Source organism: Leishmania panamensis (assembly GCF_000755165.1).
Source record: "Leishmania panamensis strain MHOM/PA/94/PSC-1 chromosome 6 sequence".
In the NCBI taxonomy this organism is placed as follows: domain Eukaryota; phylum Euglenozoa; class Kinetoplastea; order Trypanosomatida; family Trypanosomatidae; genus Leishmania; species Leishmania panamensis.
This window is the reverse complement of record NC_025885.1, coordinates 80786-97056: the sequence shown is the minus strand read 5'-3', so window position 1 is coordinate 97056 and position 16271 is coordinate 80786. Positions and strand designations below refer to the sequence as shown.

Here is a 16271-nt window from a genome sequence, read left to right as displayed (position 1 = left end):
GTATCCACCGTCACACGCACACACGCGCTCCTTTCTCTGTTGTCTCGCTCCTGCCTTTTCTTGTCGCTTCTTTTCCTCGGTGCCGCGGCGCTCCTGCTGCTGCTGCTAACTGACCCGCTCCACGGCACCCCCACCCTACTCACATTCCTCGCACGGAGGGTACTGCCGCCTCTGTGCGTGCGTATGTGTGTGCCGCTTCCCCGCTTCTACAGAGTGTGGATCACGTACGCACATGTTCACCGGTGCTGTCTCACGCAACCGCATAGGAGAATACAGGTGCGTGGCTTAGAAAAGAGTGGGTGAATGGGCTGGCAGCAACGACCCAACGAAAAGAGAGGCGTGTGAAGAGAAAGGGTGCGGGGGGAGAGTCAGTTGTGAGTGGCGCTTTACTTCGCTTCTACAACGCTAACTTATTTCTCTCATGCGGACTCTCTTCGCTCTTCTTCTGTGCGTTCTCGTTGCTACTGCAGCTCCTGGACTCACGGCTCTTCATCTACCCCCCACCCCACCTCTCTTCCTGATTGATCTCTTTCCCTTCTTGAACTCATCTATCGCTACGAAGTGCAACGGCATAAGCCGCCTGTGTGTGAGACAGAGAGACAAGAGATGGACGAACAGCCACACGACATCACGCTCCGGATTTTCTCTGGACTCACCGAAGCTAAGAGAACGCGGCGGTGGTTTGTTTATGCGCGTTTCGTGTGTCCTGTCAAATCTCCATCAGTATGAAAGCGTGCGTTTAGCAAAAGGCAAGGCATCGGCATGATGACCATGGAGAGTGAGGAGGGGTGCACCGCTCTAATACAAAGTGAGTCGGCGGGAGGGGGGGGGCTACCACGACGGCAGGTACGACGCTGTCTGGGTGTGCGTCTCCGTGTGCGTCTGTAGGCTTATGCGTGTGGGCCTTATGCCCGTGCGTTCTTTTCTTCTTCCCCATATGGGTGCCTCAGACCGCAGCAGTCTTCTTGGCTACGGCCATTCACCACGCACTGCTCTTCGCTTCTTCACACCTCACCGACACCCTTGTGCAGAAGCCCCGCACAGCGCCGATGCACCGACGTGCCCCCTCTCTTCTTCTGGTTGATGACCTCTGCAAGCCACATCTGCCCTGCAAGCTTTGATCACATAAAGCGGCAAAGGAGAGGAAGAGGGCAGTGGAAAGGGTGTACAGCCGGTTGCTTCACTGAGACTGGGGGGGGGGGGGCAAATCAGCACTCGCTTTTCTTTGCACTTCACCTCCCCCTCCTCTACGTACGCATCACCCTCCCCGACCACTTCTTGGGGTCTCTCTCTCTTACAAGCAGAGCGATACGGGGTCGCAAACATACAACTTAGCACACACGCACACAGACGCACGCACGTGCAGCAGCGAAGTGCATTTGCATGCGAGGAGGAGCACACGTATCTTCGTTTGGGTCTCTTCATAGTGCTACTCTGTTGTTTTATCACTGCTGTTGTCACTTTCGCCGTTCTCGTCGCCGTCTTAGCACACGCTCGTCAGGACCCCCCCGGCACCATCGTGTCTTCTTCTCCGAAGGTGGTGTACGGTGTGCATCTGCTTTCTCGATCGTTGCTGACGTGTCCACCTGCCCTGTTAATCACTGTCCTCAGGTGAGGCACCGGCTGCCAAAGCTGTATAACGTGGCGGTGCTGCAGCCGCTTCGCTTTATTTCGTGTGCTTGACTCGTCAGTGAGTCTCCTGGTATCGTCCAGCGCGGTTGTTCTGGGCGGCAGGGCACACTGGAGGAGACCAGAAACGACATCGAATGCGCGCAGGCCGCACGCGAAGCCAACACTGGAGCATGAGGGACAGGCTATAGGTCACTTGTGGTGCCCGGCAGGCTCGAACACCTGCAAAGCTTTCTCTCTCCAACCGGTGTCTTTCCCTTTGTTAGCAGTAAACGTCGCCACCACTGCTGCCGCCGTTCCTGCCGATTCCACCCGCGTATCTTGTAAGTTTCGCATGAAGCCGTCTTTCTACGCTGTGGCCGTTGGCAAGGCGCGTGGGATTTACTCGACATGGGCGCAATGTTCTGAGCAGGTGACTGGGTATCCAGGAAGCATCTACAGAGGCTTCCAGACTTTGGACGAGGCCAGAGGCTTCTTAGCCGCTCATCCGCTACCCTTTACTGGCCCCGCAGTGAACGTTGACGGCGGCGGCGGCAGCGACTCTGTCACTGCCCCGTATCCAGCCAGTCGCAAGAATGACGCCCTCGGAAGCAGTGCTTTCAAGGGGCGGCTGAAACGGGAGACGAGTGACGGCTTCTTAACAGGAGAAGACGCGGTGACACTGCGGCAGGCGCGACGGCGCCGTGCGGATCACGCACAGATTGCCGCCTCTCCTCCTGCGTTGTCCTCTACATCGACCTTTCTTTCTGCAGCGACTCCTTCGATGGCAGCCTCGCGCCCGCCTGCCACCACCGCCATGACAAGTCCATCCGGGACTTTCGTGGTGGTCTACGTGGACGGTGCGTGCAGCCACAATGGCACTTCCCAAGCGCGGGCTGGCTACGGTGGGTACTACGGCTCCCTGTCAGATCCCCGCAACTTCTCGTGTGCGGTGCCGCTGACGGAGTCTCAGACGAACAACCGTGGAGAGCTGCGCGCTGTCATACACGCGATTGTTCAGGCGTTCATCGATGCCGGCGCCCCTGCAGATGCGCTGGAGGCGACCCACCGCGTCGACCCATCCGCGTGGCCCCTCAGCGACTTCTCACGACCACTTCTGCATCTTATCATCTACACAGACAGCCGCTACGTCATTGACGGGCTCACCCGGCACGCGAAGGCGTGGGTGCAGAATGGTTTTCTGCTGTCGACGAAGGGGCCAGTGCAGAACCAAGACCTGTGGAAGCAACTGATCCGGCTGCGCGACCGGTACAACACGCTTTACGCGAGGCAGCAGTACGACCAGCAGCGCACGCAGCGATGGCACGGCGGGCACTGCGGCGAGGCAGACCTCGTAGAGCCGCTGCGGCACACGTGCCACAACACCCACAACAACAAGAGTGAAGGCATTGAGCTGATTCACGTGCGAGGCCACGCGAAGGTGCACGGCAACGAGATGGCCGACTCGCTGGCGGTGAGTGGGTCTCGACGGCACACACTGTAGTGCTGTGCGTGCATGTGAATGTGAAAGTGCCCCTGACGGGTGCGTGACACAGAAAGCGCGAGGTAGCAGCTGCATGCATGCGCGCACCACTACCCCGAACGCATCCTGTTCTCCAACCTGTGTCTCTGCGTACTTCACCACGTCGCCGTCACTTTAGTTTGTCGCGGATTTGTCAAACCGCTTTCCTGGCGCGCCGTCCGCGGTTGCTGTCACGCACACGACCAGCTGAGTACAGCACCGGCAGCATGGATCCGGAGGTGAGGGGGCGGGGGGGGGGAGAGAGAGCGCCGTTGGGCGCAATTACCTACACATCAGCACGCTTCTATCGCTATCTTCTTGGCGTGTACACGGCGTGCGCTAGTAGAGGTCGCTGGCGGCTCTCTGTTGATGCATGGCGGGATGATTCTGGTATTCATGGAAATGGGTCCTCTTCACTAGTATCGTTGACGAACTTCTCGAAGCTGCGGATTTCGGTGATGCATGTGCGGCTTCGAGGGAGGGGGCAGTGCTACTGACGCAGTTGGGCGGTTGCAACGGAGTCTGGGATGTCGTCGTCATCCCCCCCTTTCTCTGCCCTTGCCCACGGAGGCCTGTGAACCCTGTGCAGAGTCGCGGGTTATGGCGAGTGTGCCATGAACATATCGCAGCAATGGCGTCCCGACAGCGATTCGGTGCGATCCAGCGGGGACGGGCTGCACGTGTGTGTGAGGAAGCAGACATCGCGCATTCGGCTTTACCACGCGCTTTTACGGAAACCGGCCAAAATCTGCCGCGGGTGCGTCGAATGCGGTGGATAATACTGCCGCGCTGGTGTGAGGTTTGGTGTCACCCCGACCGCCGCCGCCGCAGCAGCAGCAGCTCAGCTGGCCTCGATCCGTTAATCGGGTGCGACGCCCCCCATCGTCACCAGTCCTCTGGCGAGAACCAATGCGAGAGACAGTGGTGACCAGTCTTCTTTTAGCTCCATTGTTATTGCTGCCACGGACGCAGAGCTGAACACCTGCCCCAACGCCACTTGTTCCGGAGGCCATTGCATCATTGTGATTACCGAGTGCCACTCCGAACTGATCAGCCCTCTCACGCGAGGCTATGAGGTGACTGGCGCTGTGCTGATGGCGATCTTGGTACTGCTGGCAGCGCGTAGCATCTGGCTGCTGTGGTCGGGGGGTGACTGGCTTGTGAGGTCTGTTGAAGGAAAAGTCTATCGTAGTCCCAGTTGAATGCTCGATGTGTCTCAGTGCTAGAGAGTTAGCGAATCTTTCTCTGCAAAGTGGAGGAGAATTCTGCCCCCCCCCCCCCACTCTCTGGTTGCAGCTGCTGTTGCTGTGGAGTTTTGCAATGCAAACTCAGAAACATCCGCATGTGCCACACACACACACACGAATGAACAATTTGGCCTGCCTCTTATACGCGTGCATGGGCTTCCCCCTTACGCGGTGCGCGCACGGTTGTGAGGGAGGAGAACGCGCCGGCTATTGTGCACATGCTCGACTGCATTTTCGCCATCTCTCCCGTCTGACAGGCCTCTTACTTCCCCCCATTGCATCGCTGCTTGGTGCCGCGGTGGTCGCTTTTCGTCTCTTTTTCCTTCTGCTGCTACTGCTCTCACAACTTCCAGGCTGAGCACCGTCAACACACACACGCACACAGACTTACACAGCCACACCGATAGAGGCTAACAGGAGCCACCACACAGGGGTGCACGGACCGTGTCCACACCAGTGCCTGTGACTGTGTGTGGGTGCACACACATGAGGCCCCCTTCCTTCCTCCTCATAGACTTCCAATAGCACTACAGTACAGAGTATATCATTGCAGATCAGCTACAGACCGCCTCCCCCCTCCCCCTACCACCACACACCACACACACACACACGGGTACAGAGGAAAGTGAGAGAGTGGTTCATCGACTACCGCTCTCTCTCTCTCTCTGTGTGCCCCTTTGCGCTGTATTATCCATTTATAGTGCCCTTCTGCAGTGCCCTTTCATCCCCCTGCTGTTGCGGCTGCCCTGGCCTTTCCTTCACTCACCCCCTCTCGGTCAGCCCTCCAATGTGGGTCATTTTCTTCCAGGGCACGCCGCACTTTTGGTTGATCGGCGGGAAGTCCTACAGAGTCGGCAAGAAGGACTGCCACATCATCATTCAAGATGACCGCAGCATCAGCCGCACGCACCTCACCATCACCGTAGGATTGCAGTTGTCCACGGGGGCTGGTGGCGCCGGGGAGTGGGCCCCTCAGCCCATTTCACTGCTCGACTCCTCCACCTACGGCACCACCATCGTGGCATGCGGAGAGGAGGCCGACGACGCCGAAACACATGACACCCCACATAGCGGGGGTGCTAGCCACGCCGGCAGTGCCGGGGCTGCGTCATCTCCTACACTGGGGGCAGGTATTCTTGGGTTGTGCTACGCCCCCGCTGCAACCGCAGCCCGCAAGCGGCAGCGCTCAGGCATGGCCTCGGGCTGCAGGGCACAGCTTACCCTGCAGCTGACCAAGGAAGTTCCTTTCCATGTGCCGGTGCATCGCTCCTCCTGGCACCAGTTTACCATTCAGCTAGGCCATCATAGCACTGCGCTGAGGCTAGTGTGGCTGGACGTGTCAGTCTTGTGCGAGGACGTGGACGTGGGAGTGCAAGCCAAGCTGTTGGATGGGCTGAGCTGCTGCGGTGTGCGGCAGGAGACCGTCCCTGCCAATGCCCAAGCCGTGAGTGCAACCGAGATGCAAGGCAGCGCTGAGGGACGCATGTGCAGCGGACTTTCCCTGAGCCAGCGGTCGATGTTGCTGGGCACACCTTTGGCGACTCCGATTCCCGCTTGTGTGACCGCCGCAGCCGCGGCTATTGACGAAACAGCACTCTCCTCAGGCGTTTTACCCTGCTACAGTACGGTGAACTTCTTGGTGACGAGCACTGTGCAGCCCTCGATCGCGGTCGTTGCGATGCTCTGCAGGGCCGTGCCCATCGTCACCCCCGCCTTCTTCGTGGCCATTTGTGACCGCACCTCGCCGCAGATTCCGCTCCCCGATCCGTTGCACTACTTGCCGCCCCTGTCTTCTTGGTGGTGCGACTTCCTGATGCCTATGCTGCCGTCCGCCGACGAATCGCGCCCCTGTGGCAGCGATGCAGGGGGCGGCGGGGTCTCAGCGGCCGCGTCCACTTTCACACCTCCCTCCAGCACGGTGACGGCAGTGGCAGGCGAGCCAGCAGCTGCCGCGTCACACCTGCGCTACTTCGCTCCACAGCCGCAGCGCCGACAGCTGTTTAGCGGTGTTACCTTTATCCTTCTGCAGAGGTCGCTGTACAAAGAGGTGCTAAATTACCTCGATAGCACTGGTGCCCGCGTGGTCTGGGAAGATGGCGGCATTCCCAATCTCTCAGCCCCACTCTGCTCGTCCACTTCGTCCTCTCGAGCGGAGCTTGAGGCTCTACAGGCATTCTTTGTGCGTCATCAGCGGCATGTGTTGCTCTTCAACGAGACAGAGCCGCTGCTGCCGTGGCCGGGGTGCGTGAATGTTGTGAGACACGGCCTGAGCCTCTGCAGTGTCGAGTATGGCACGCTCATCGATGCGATTGTGACCATGCGGCCCTTGCCACTGTCAGCGTATCCGGCCGATGCGCAGATGCCTCAGACCATTGAGGAGGTGGAGGCTCGCGTGGCAGCGGCAACGGCATTGTTATCCACCTCGCTCGTCTCCACGGCGCAAGCGGCGGAGGAGGAGCACACGCAAGACGTTGACGAGCAGGAAGGACGCCGGACTGACGCGCAGCCGCTCTTCCCGGAGCTGAGAGGCGGCGGTGGCGGTTCTTCGGGTACGGTGCTCCAGCCCGGTAGCGACGCCGGTGTGGGCTACGGTGATGTACGCGACTCTAGTGTCTACCGACGACCACGCAAGGAGGACATAGACGGGTGGGTGAGCTTTGGGAGGCCCGCCACCGTCGCGCCAGCGGGCACCGGGCACTCTGTGGACAGCAGGTCCAATGCGCATGCCACTGGGCGCACAGTGGAGTTGCACGTGGGGCCCTACTCTTTGCCCCCCTACCCGTGCTTCGAGGATGCCAACGCTGCCCCTGCCGATGCGAGCGCAAGTGGCGCCGCCGCTGTCGAATTCGCACGCGGTGTGAAGCCCTTTGTGAAGCAGGCGCTCCCTCTTGCTGAGCCGCTGGTGGAGCTTGAGCACTGCGCTCGGCGTCAGCTGGCGGTAAGCATGGTGACAGCTCGCGTGCCCACAGTAGACGCCGAGGGTATCGTGCCAGAGCACGTGGTGATGGGCAGCAGCAGCCTGGCGAGTCGTGTTGCGGAGGCGACCAGTGCTACCTTTAATGTCTTTGACACCGTGGCGCACCATGCATCTAGCAGGCGGCGGGGAACGGCTACACGTCGGGGAGCACGCGGTGGCGGCGCTTCTGCTGCCGCGGTCAGGGGGCCCGCGGATCGTTTTCGCAACTGCACGGTACGCGCCGCGCGGTGTCGTCCGGCGGACAGCGCCGTGTCTGTGGAAGATGACGAGGACATCATGATGGAGTCTGTCGAGGCAACCGCCCCGCACGGTGGTCGTGGCGAGGACGCGTTTCACATATTCGATGTCGACGGCATATTCTGAGAACGTCTTTGTTTGTGCGCGCGGACCTTCACCAGTGGCGGCGCGCGCAAGAAGAATAATGATAATTGCTGCCTATGCTCGCTGAGAGCAGTGACACCGTCTGCGGTGTAGGGCGGAGGGTGTGTGTAGCTTCATCACTCACACCACTCGTCCCACAGAGAGATACAGACAAGGGGGAAATGTCGGAGTTCCTGCAGCCTCTCTTTCTGTGCGTATCACCCGCATTTCCCCACCTCTCCTCCACCTACTCTTCGCCCCCCCCCTCTCCCTCTCTCGTCACGACTATGATGGGCCTTATTCTTCGGCTCTTCTCCCCCAAATGTTTATATGCGACATGACCATTGGTGGATGAACTCCCACCACACGCACTCACACGCCCGCATGCCCAAGCACGCACCGGTTGCTTCTTGCCACTCTCAGCAGCTACTCTCATCACTACACCCGAGCACACATACATCTATATCGGTATAGCCGTGCACTTGTGTAGGCAGAGGGGGCAACAACTCTTTCCGTTGTCCTCTTCCTCCTCCTCTGCGTTTCTGCTGGTGCTTCTGTTATTTACTGTTTCCCAAGTGCGCCGAACTGTGCAGACTCAGCCCCCCCTCCCCCCTTCACACTCGTGTGCACATCACTCGATCTGCTTGTCCTTCTCGTTTCAGATAATGGACTCGACGTACAAGGAGCCGAGCGGCGCAGCTGTGCCGACCAGCTACGCAGTGCTGAGTCTGCCGAGCAAGGCGACCATGCGCCGCAAAGGCTACAACCCGGATGACGTGAACTACAACGGCGGCCTTGCCTTGCACCCGCTCGCCACCTGGAGGACGTTCAGCCTGCCAGATGGATGTACATACAAGGATGCCGTGACGGCGGTGCAGACGGCCAACGCGAAGCCATGGGGACCGATCAAGATCCGCCTCAACTTCTCCGATGGCCGATACGAGCAGTTCGAGCGGGCGGCGCCGTCCGTCATGGACTCCCTTCAAAGCACCACGACGTACAACCCAAATAGCGTCTTCAAGGAAGAGACCCTGTCGTTGTCAACGATGCGCCGCGCGCAGCAGCAGCCTCGTCTTCGTCCGCTGGTGGACGAGCGCGGCCACCACCTCAGCAGCAAGCCCATCCCACGCACCTTCGCTCCTGAGGAGCTCTACAAGAACTGCCCTCCGCCGGTACTGTGCCAGCCTGGCTATGATTTCACTCCAGTAAGCTACAACACGTTCCTGCTGAAGCCGCAGGACCCGCCGCAGGGGGTGCGCAACGTGCAGAGCAACTTCACGCACAGCATCTGCGACTACCGCCCGCGCTCGTACCTTCGCCCGGAGGGGGCGACGGGGACTACACATGCCAGCCGTCATTGCCACTGCAACGAAGTGTTTCAGGTTGGCGACTACACAATGGACTTTGCCTGTGAGGGGACGACGGTCAACCACCGCAACCGCCTCGTGATGAAGGATTACTCACGCATCGGTACGCTGAAGGCGAACTCCTCTGTTGTTGGCCGCCGCCACGCCCGCAGGCCGCGCTTTGGTTGCACTGCCATGGCGGCTAGGGAGTCCAGCGCTACCGCGGTTTCCTCAGCAGCCGACGAGGAGACGGCGTAGGCGTGTGTGTTCGGCGGTTGAAGGCTGAGGTGGTGATGATGGCGCCCTGTGGATGTATGTGTGTGTGTCTCAGGTTACGAGTGCACGCCTGCTGGGCTCAATTTTGTAGATGCTGTTCTCTCTCTCTGTGTGGGTAGGACTGGCTGTGATCCTTCTCTCGGCTGTGTGCACTGCGACTCCACCCCCCACCTCCGCTCTCTGTTCTTTGTCTCTCCTTCTCCCACTTCTCTGCGCTGGCCGAGCCGCTGTCGCCGTGTGTCGCCTCCTCTCTTCCTGCTCCACCTCTGCAGCAAGATGGGCAATCCGTACAGGCAGAAGAGAGGGGAGAGGGAGAGACTTCTCGTTTTATGGCAGTTGATGCACAGCCGCAGACGGCTCTTCAGCTTCTGCCGCACTTCCTTTATCTTTACCAGCTCGCCTGCTCTTGCCGCCCGTCCCTCATGCGCTCGTTTTTCCCTTCCCGCCGTTATCGTTTTCCCTCTCGCGCAGCCCCCCCCCCCCGCCTTTCGCCCCTTTCCTTTTGTGGTGCGTGTGCGCGTGATGTGGACAGTAGAGAGGCACCAGGGATGCAGCATCGCTCCTCTAAGAGATGGCGAACGTGTGTCTTGCCATGTGGCGGGATTGCACGGCAGAAATCGTCTTTCTCTGTCTGTGGCTGCACGTGTGTCTGTACATGTAAAGTTATCCTTCGCAGTCTTCAAGAAAACGACAATGACAACGGCAACAAGGGAGCACATCCCGGCATTCCAGTAGAGGCAGACAGAAAGAGACTGAGTTTGTGTGTGCATGCGTGTGCGTGTTGGGTAGAAGAGGCCGCCCTCTCTCTTTTATTCTTTTCTACATGCAGGCGTAGTTCATGGAAAGGTGATGATGCCACGCTGGATGTCATCCAGCGTGGCATCAGCCACACACCCGTCCTTTCTCATTGTCTCAACCTCTACCGGCGACGCCCGGCCTCGTGGTTCGATCTCCGCCTCACATGTGTGGAATGGACGACTTGCAATCGACTCATGCACGGCCACCGCTGCGATTGCCGATCCATCCTCGTCCCTTCCTGCCCCTTCACACCATCACCCCCCTCCGCCTTACGCGTTTCTCTTGTTGTTTGTGTATGTGGCTGTACATGACGTGCCTAAACATACGTGGCACCCCCTTCCCTCTCTTCCTACACGCATGCGATCATGTGGGGTGAAGTCTACACGCGCACATACATGTGTGTGCATCTTGTTTCTTTCCTCCTCTCTTTCCCTGTTGGCATCCCCGTCTTCAGTTTCACCATCATCACCTACTCCCCTACCCCAAGCCCTTTCGCGCTTTCTGTTTGACTGCCATCCCATCCAGTCGCTGCGGAGCGTCTTCGAAGGTCCCTCTTCGAACTCTGCGCTTTTTCTGTTCTTTTCTCTTCCGTCCTGGAGGGGGGTGTCGATACACACACACACACAAGGGTAGTCGGTCCATCTCTCTCTGCGCGTGCGTGTGTATGCGTAAATCGCTCTTGTTCCTCTTCCTCAGTCTTGCTTTTTGGTTGCGTGTTCTGTGTGTATGTGTGCGTGTACGCGTAACCGTGATCACTTTCCCTCCCCCCTCTCTCCTTGATTGTTTCACCCCTTGTGGCTCACTCTTCTCTATCCCTCTGTGTTTCTGCGTGCATACGTGCTGTTGGTGCGGTTGTGATTGCCGTTGTGCAACAAAGCCCCGCTGACCCCTGGGAGACGCTTTCTTCTCGCCCGTTGGTGCGGTTGTTGTTGGGGTGTAGTCGTGGCGGAGGTGTTTGTGCGCGTCTGCAGGTGTGTAGCCCCCCTCTCTCTCTACGCTTTCCAGCGACCCGTTCATACTCGACTTCATCGTTTCGCGTCAACATCGCTGTTGTTTCTCTCTTTGGCACGACTTCCGAGATAAAGCCGCCACCCACACCACTCCACCGCACCCCACTGTAACGGGCTGCCGCCGACACAGGCAGGCGCAGTCAGACCCCCCCCCCCACCCACACACACATAAGCGCGGCGGGCAAAGACATACGTCATCGTTGTGTTGCCCTGTTGTTTTTATCCCTTTCGTGTGCGCTCTCTCTCTTCTCTTTTCTCCCTCTCTCGTTTTCTCCTTCAGTCACTGTCGCTGCGCTCTCGGCTTATTCGCAGACGTGCCCGACCTCTCTCTAGCTGTGCTGCCGCCCGTGTTGCTCTCTTCACGCTGAAGGAGGTGCCACCATGGGTGTTCCCAAATTCTTCCGCTGGGCGGCGGAGCGCTTCCCCTCCATCATCACCCCTTTCAAGGACTCGCCACCACCGGTAGACAACCTCTACCTCGATATCAACGGTATCATCCACAACTGCACGCACCCGAACGATGTAGACGCAACGCGGCGCAGTCCGACAGAGAAGGAGATGATTCAGGCTATGTTCATCTATCTCGAGAAGCTCTTCAATGCCATCCAGCCGCGCAAGTACTTCCTGCTTGCCGTCGATGGTGTTGCGCCGCGCGCGAAAATGAATCAACAGCGCCAGCGCCGCTACCGCGCCGGTTACGAGATGATGGTCGCGCGCGAGGAGGCGCTCGCAATGGGTGAAGAGGTGCCGGAGGAGAAGGACATGTTCGACAGCAACTGCATCACTCCTGGTACCCCATTCATGGTGCGTGTGAGCACGGAGTTTCAGTATTTCATCACAATGAAGCTGTCCACCGATCCGGCGTGGCAGAGGTGCGAGATCATCTTCTCCGGCCACGACTGCCCTGGTGAGGGCGAGCACAAGATCGTTGATTTCATCCGTCGGCGGAAGATGCAGCCTAACTACGACCCCAACGAGACCCATTGCATGTACGGCCTCGATGCCGATCTCGTCATGCTGGCGCTCGCCACACACGAGCCACACTTTGTACTGCTGCGCGAGGTCGTCACGTTCGGTCCCGGCTCTCGCAAGGAGCGGGAGCGGCAAGAGGAGGATGAGGCAAAAGGCCTCGTGAAGGACAAGGCGTACCACAAGGCGGACGAGTTTGTGCTGCTACACATCAGCGTATTCCGCGACTACCTCCAACTAGAGGTGAAGGACTACCTGGCAAAGGCGAAGAGCAACACAAACATCGACTTTGAGCGCATCGTTGACGACTTCGTCTTCATGTGCTTCTTCATTGGTAATGACTTTCTGCCGACACTGCCGACCATCGGCATCAACGATGGCAGCATACCAGTGCTCCTGCGCCTCTACGTGGACAACTTGCTCAGTAAGAACAGGTACTTGACGCACAAGGGTGAGATCGACTGGCGCAACGCCGAGGTGTGGCTGAACGAGGTGGGCAGGCTCGAGTTCGAGACGCTGCGCCGCCGTCAGCAGGAAGAGGCGGAGTACCAGAAGAACCGCGCTCGCCGTGACCCTACCCACGAGGTGGACACCACCTCCGCGATGCCTATCACATCGATCCTGGAGTTCAAGCAACGCTACTACGGTGAGAAGCACGGCTTCGTTGGCGGCTGGGACGCGAACAGTGAAGACATGCGCCGACTGCGGGAACACTACGTGGAGGGGCTCATGTGGGTTATGCATTACTACTATCAAGGCGTGCCTTCATGGAAGTGGTTCTTTCCGCACTACTACGCACCCATGGCGAGTGACCTGGTGAACCTCCCCGGCATCTCTGCCCGCGTGACGTTTGAGGTCGGCAAGCCCTTCCAGCCGCACCAGCAACTGCTGGCCGTACTGCCGCCCATGTCATACTTGTCCATGCCCAAGGCCTACTGGCCTTTGCTACGCAGCCCGAGTAGCCCACTTGCCAAGTACTTGCCAGAGCACATCGTCATTGACCGCGAAGGCGCGCGTGCGCCGTGGGAGGGAATTGTGCTCATTCCATTCATCGACGAGCGCACGCTGCTCGCCGCTTACGAGTCTGTGCAGCAAAACGTCAGTCCTGAGGACGCCGCGAACAACGTAAATGGGCCGCCGCTGCGGTTCCGCTATGACGGCAAGATGACGCCGTACGAGCTGGAGGATCAGATGTTCGGCTCTCTCCGGAACGTCTTCGTGAGGCGCGAGACGTACGCGTTCCCTCCCATCGACAAGTTTATCCCCCAGCTGTGCCCCGGCGTGCACGTCGGCACGCAGCAGCTTGAGGGTTTCAGCACCCTGCAGTCGAAGCGCGACCTCATCCAGACGATCTTCGAGGCTGGAGTCGTGACGATCTTTGGCCGTCCCACCAAGAACGACAGCCTCATCCTGCAGATGCGCGACTTCTTCAAGGCCAAATCGATCGACCAGGTGGCAACGCTCGTCGGCAAGGAGGTACTCGTCGGCTTCCCGCATTACAAGCGCGCCCGTGTCGCCTGCGTGAAGGATGTGCACAAGTGCATCACTGCCTTATACAGCAAGGAGGGCACCTTCAGCGGCACCGAGGAGCACAAGAACAACCGCGACGAGTCGGCTGCTTTCCTGAGGGAGGCGGAAACGCACGCGCGTTTTATGAAGTCACAGCTGGGCCTCGCCGTGGAGCAGGTCCACGCTCTTGTGTACGTGCACCGCTTTAATGGAATGCAAGTGACGCGCAAAGGCCACATTGAGCGACACTTTTCGACCACCTGGACGTGCTACCCAATCCATCTTATCTGCACCCTGGAGAGCATCGACATGAAGGAGGACAGCCGCTACGTCGAGCGCTACCGCAGCGAAGGGGACAGCGCATTCGGTGCCCGTTGCGTCTACATTGGCCCGCAGCCCAAGTCAAAGAAGTCGCAGGTGGACGTGTACGGCTGCTGCGGCACAGTTTTGACGACTGGCCAGCACGACACGGCGACGCAGCAGGGCGATCAGCTGACAGTGCGCCTCAAGGTGTTTCAGGAGCCGCTGCGGCTGCCGGAGGAACTGCTGCAGTTCTCTGCGCTGCGCAACTGGACAGCGCTGCCGCAGGTGGCGGCCAGTCTCGACATTTTGCCGCACACCCTCACGAGCATCTGCAGCTCCCTCGTCACATCACCGCAGTTTGGCTCTCGCGAGCTAGGGCTGTGCCTAAAGTTCTCCGGGCGGTGCATTGCCAAGGTTGGGTATGCGAAGCTGGTCCAGCACAATTTCAACCCATGGTACGTGGGGAACAAGGACATCTTCTCTCGCATGGAAAAGGACACGGAGGACATCGGTTACCACTTGGAGATGGGCGAGAAGGGCGACTTCGCGGGCAATTCGAGCAACAATCGTGGTGGTAGCGGCACGTGGTACTTCTCCCGCGACGCGCAGGAGCTGATCCACGACTACGTGAAGCGGTTCCGTCCACTCATCCAGTACATCGAGGCAGGTGGCGTAAACTCACGCAGCCTTGAGCCACAGCAGTTTCTGACGGGCAAGTGGCGCGACAAGGACGCGGCCGAGGTGCTAACAGATATTGAGACGTTCTTGATCGAGTCAGGGCTGCGCGAAACGCCGATGATTACGGCGACGGAGGAGGCCTTTCCGCAGCAGCTGCTCGAGCAGCTCGAGATGTCGCTGCAGGAGCAGCAGAGCCGCAGCTTCAAGGAGCTCTCGCTTCGGCAGGTGAGCCGCAACCAGCTTTACTTTCCTGTCACTTACAGCAGTAGCGGCCATCTCGTGCCGCTTCCGCTGCCGAAGGAGCAAACCTTCTCTCTGGGCTCGCGGGTCACGAACTGCCGCGCCACGGGCACTGTTCCCTTCGGCATGCAGGGCACGATCGTGCGCCTGCTGGCCAGCGGCAGGGAGGCTGAGGTCGTGTATGATACCCCCTTCACAGGAGGCACTCGACTTGATGGCCGCCTCAAGGACACTCGCGCCGCCATCACCAAGCTGTCGGCGCTTCTCGTGCTCAAGTCGACGGATGCACCGCAACCACAGCCCGAAGCCCAAGCCCAGCCGCAGTCGCAGCCTGACATGAGGGCCGCTTCAACCGCCTCTACGGACGGGTCAGCGAGGCTGAGGGAGCTCGAATTCCTCCTGCAGGCGAACGGCATTCACATAGACCCATCGGGCAAATCCACGGGGTCTCCACCATCGCTGCCTGCGGCGTTTCAGAACCCCGCGGCTACCGCGGCTCGCGCTGGCCTGGCCGATTCTGGTGCCAGCCATAGCCTCACCGCTGGTGCTAGTGCAAGCGTTGTGCCGCGGCCGCGCAGTGCGGCTGCACCGGAGCAGACGCCGGCGTCAGCGACACCAGGCAAGCGCTCTACCCCCGCCTCCGCCACCGCCCATTTGTTCTCCAGCGCGTCTTCATTGGCGTCGGCTACAGGAGAGTCCCACACCAGTCCCGCGAGCCTCAAAATCACGGCTGCCCCGGGGAGCAGCGGGATCAGCCTCCAGGACTTGGCCAAACACTTGCCCACCTCCACCTCCCAGCTCTCGCCCGTCAGGGTCGCCTCGCCGGCTAGTCACGCTCCAGCGTCGACTGCGGTTGCGGCAACGACAACAACGGCGCCTACCGGCATCACCATCCCTGCACCCAAGTCTGCACAGCAGCACCAACACTCGCCGCAGCCCGTTTTGCCTCCGCTACCTGCGCCAGCGACTGCAGCGGCAGCGTCGGTGGGGGCGGCCTCGCTGCACCCAAGCAACGAGTCGAAGGAGGCGTCTCCTGGCTTGACCACGCGCCCCAAGCCGCGCAACCTGCACGTCATCCCGGGGGACTTCCTGAGTGGGCAGTTCAAGATCAAGTACACGAACACAGGCTCGTTGTTCCGCAGCTGGCTCAACACTTTCACGGCGGAGGCGGTGAGCAAGACCCTCGCCGAGCTTGAGGCAGGGGAGAATGCGAATCCCACGTGAAGACCACCGTGGAGATGCATGAAGGATGCGTAGGGATTCATGCGCGATGTCCTGCGCGTGTGTGTGTGTGTGTGTGTATGTGTGTGTGTCGCCGTTGCTGATGTTGATTTGTTTGTGTACTTCTTCCGTTCTGCACTTGTCGCTTTTCTATTGCATTGGTGCCCTCTTTCACTCGATGATGGCGCGCTCTGTCCATGTCCACCA

At 59.6% G+C, this 16271-nt stretch overlaps 4 protein-coding genes across 4 annotated transcripts; all 4 read left to right on the top strand.

The window, feature by feature from the left end:
- Positions 1-2425: 2425 nt before the first annotated feature.
- Positions 2426-3112, top strand: LPMP_060270 (ribonuclease H1, putative; the record flags this gene model as incomplete). The annotated part of the gene is made up of 1 exon (XM_010705608.1): positions 2426-3112. One exon carries the CDS (start codon positions 2426-2428, stop codon positions 3110-3112), a length of 687 nt encoding a protein of 228 aa, XP_010703910.1.
- A 2052-nt stretch (positions 3113-5164) lies between these two features.
- LPMP_060260 (hypothetical protein) lies at positions 5165-7717 on the top strand (the record flags this gene model as incomplete). Its single annotated transcript, XM_010705607.1, has 1 exon — positions 5165-7717. The coding sequence occupies one exon, from the start codon at positions 5165-5167 to the stop codon at positions 7715-7717; it is 2553 nt and encodes an 850-aa protein (XP_010703909.1).
- Positions 7718-8379: 662 nt separating this feature from the next.
- On the top strand, positions 8380-9318 carry LPMP_060250 (hypothetical protein; the record flags this gene model as incomplete). The annotated part of the gene is made up of 1 exon (XM_010705606.1): positions 8380-9318. The coding sequence occupies one exon, from the start codon at positions 8380-8382 to the stop codon at positions 9316-9318; it is 939 nt and encodes a 312-aa protein (XP_010703908.1).
- Positions 9319-11525: 2207 nt separating this feature from the next.
- Positions 11526-16067, top strand: LPMP_060240 (5'-3' exonuclease, putative; the record flags this gene model as incomplete). Its single annotated transcript, XM_010705605.1, has 1 exon — positions 11526-16067. The coding sequence occupies one exon, from the start codon at positions 11526-11528 to the stop codon at positions 16065-16067; it is 4542 nt and encodes a 1513-aa protein (XP_010703907.1).
- Positions 16068-16271: the final 204 nt, after the last annotated feature.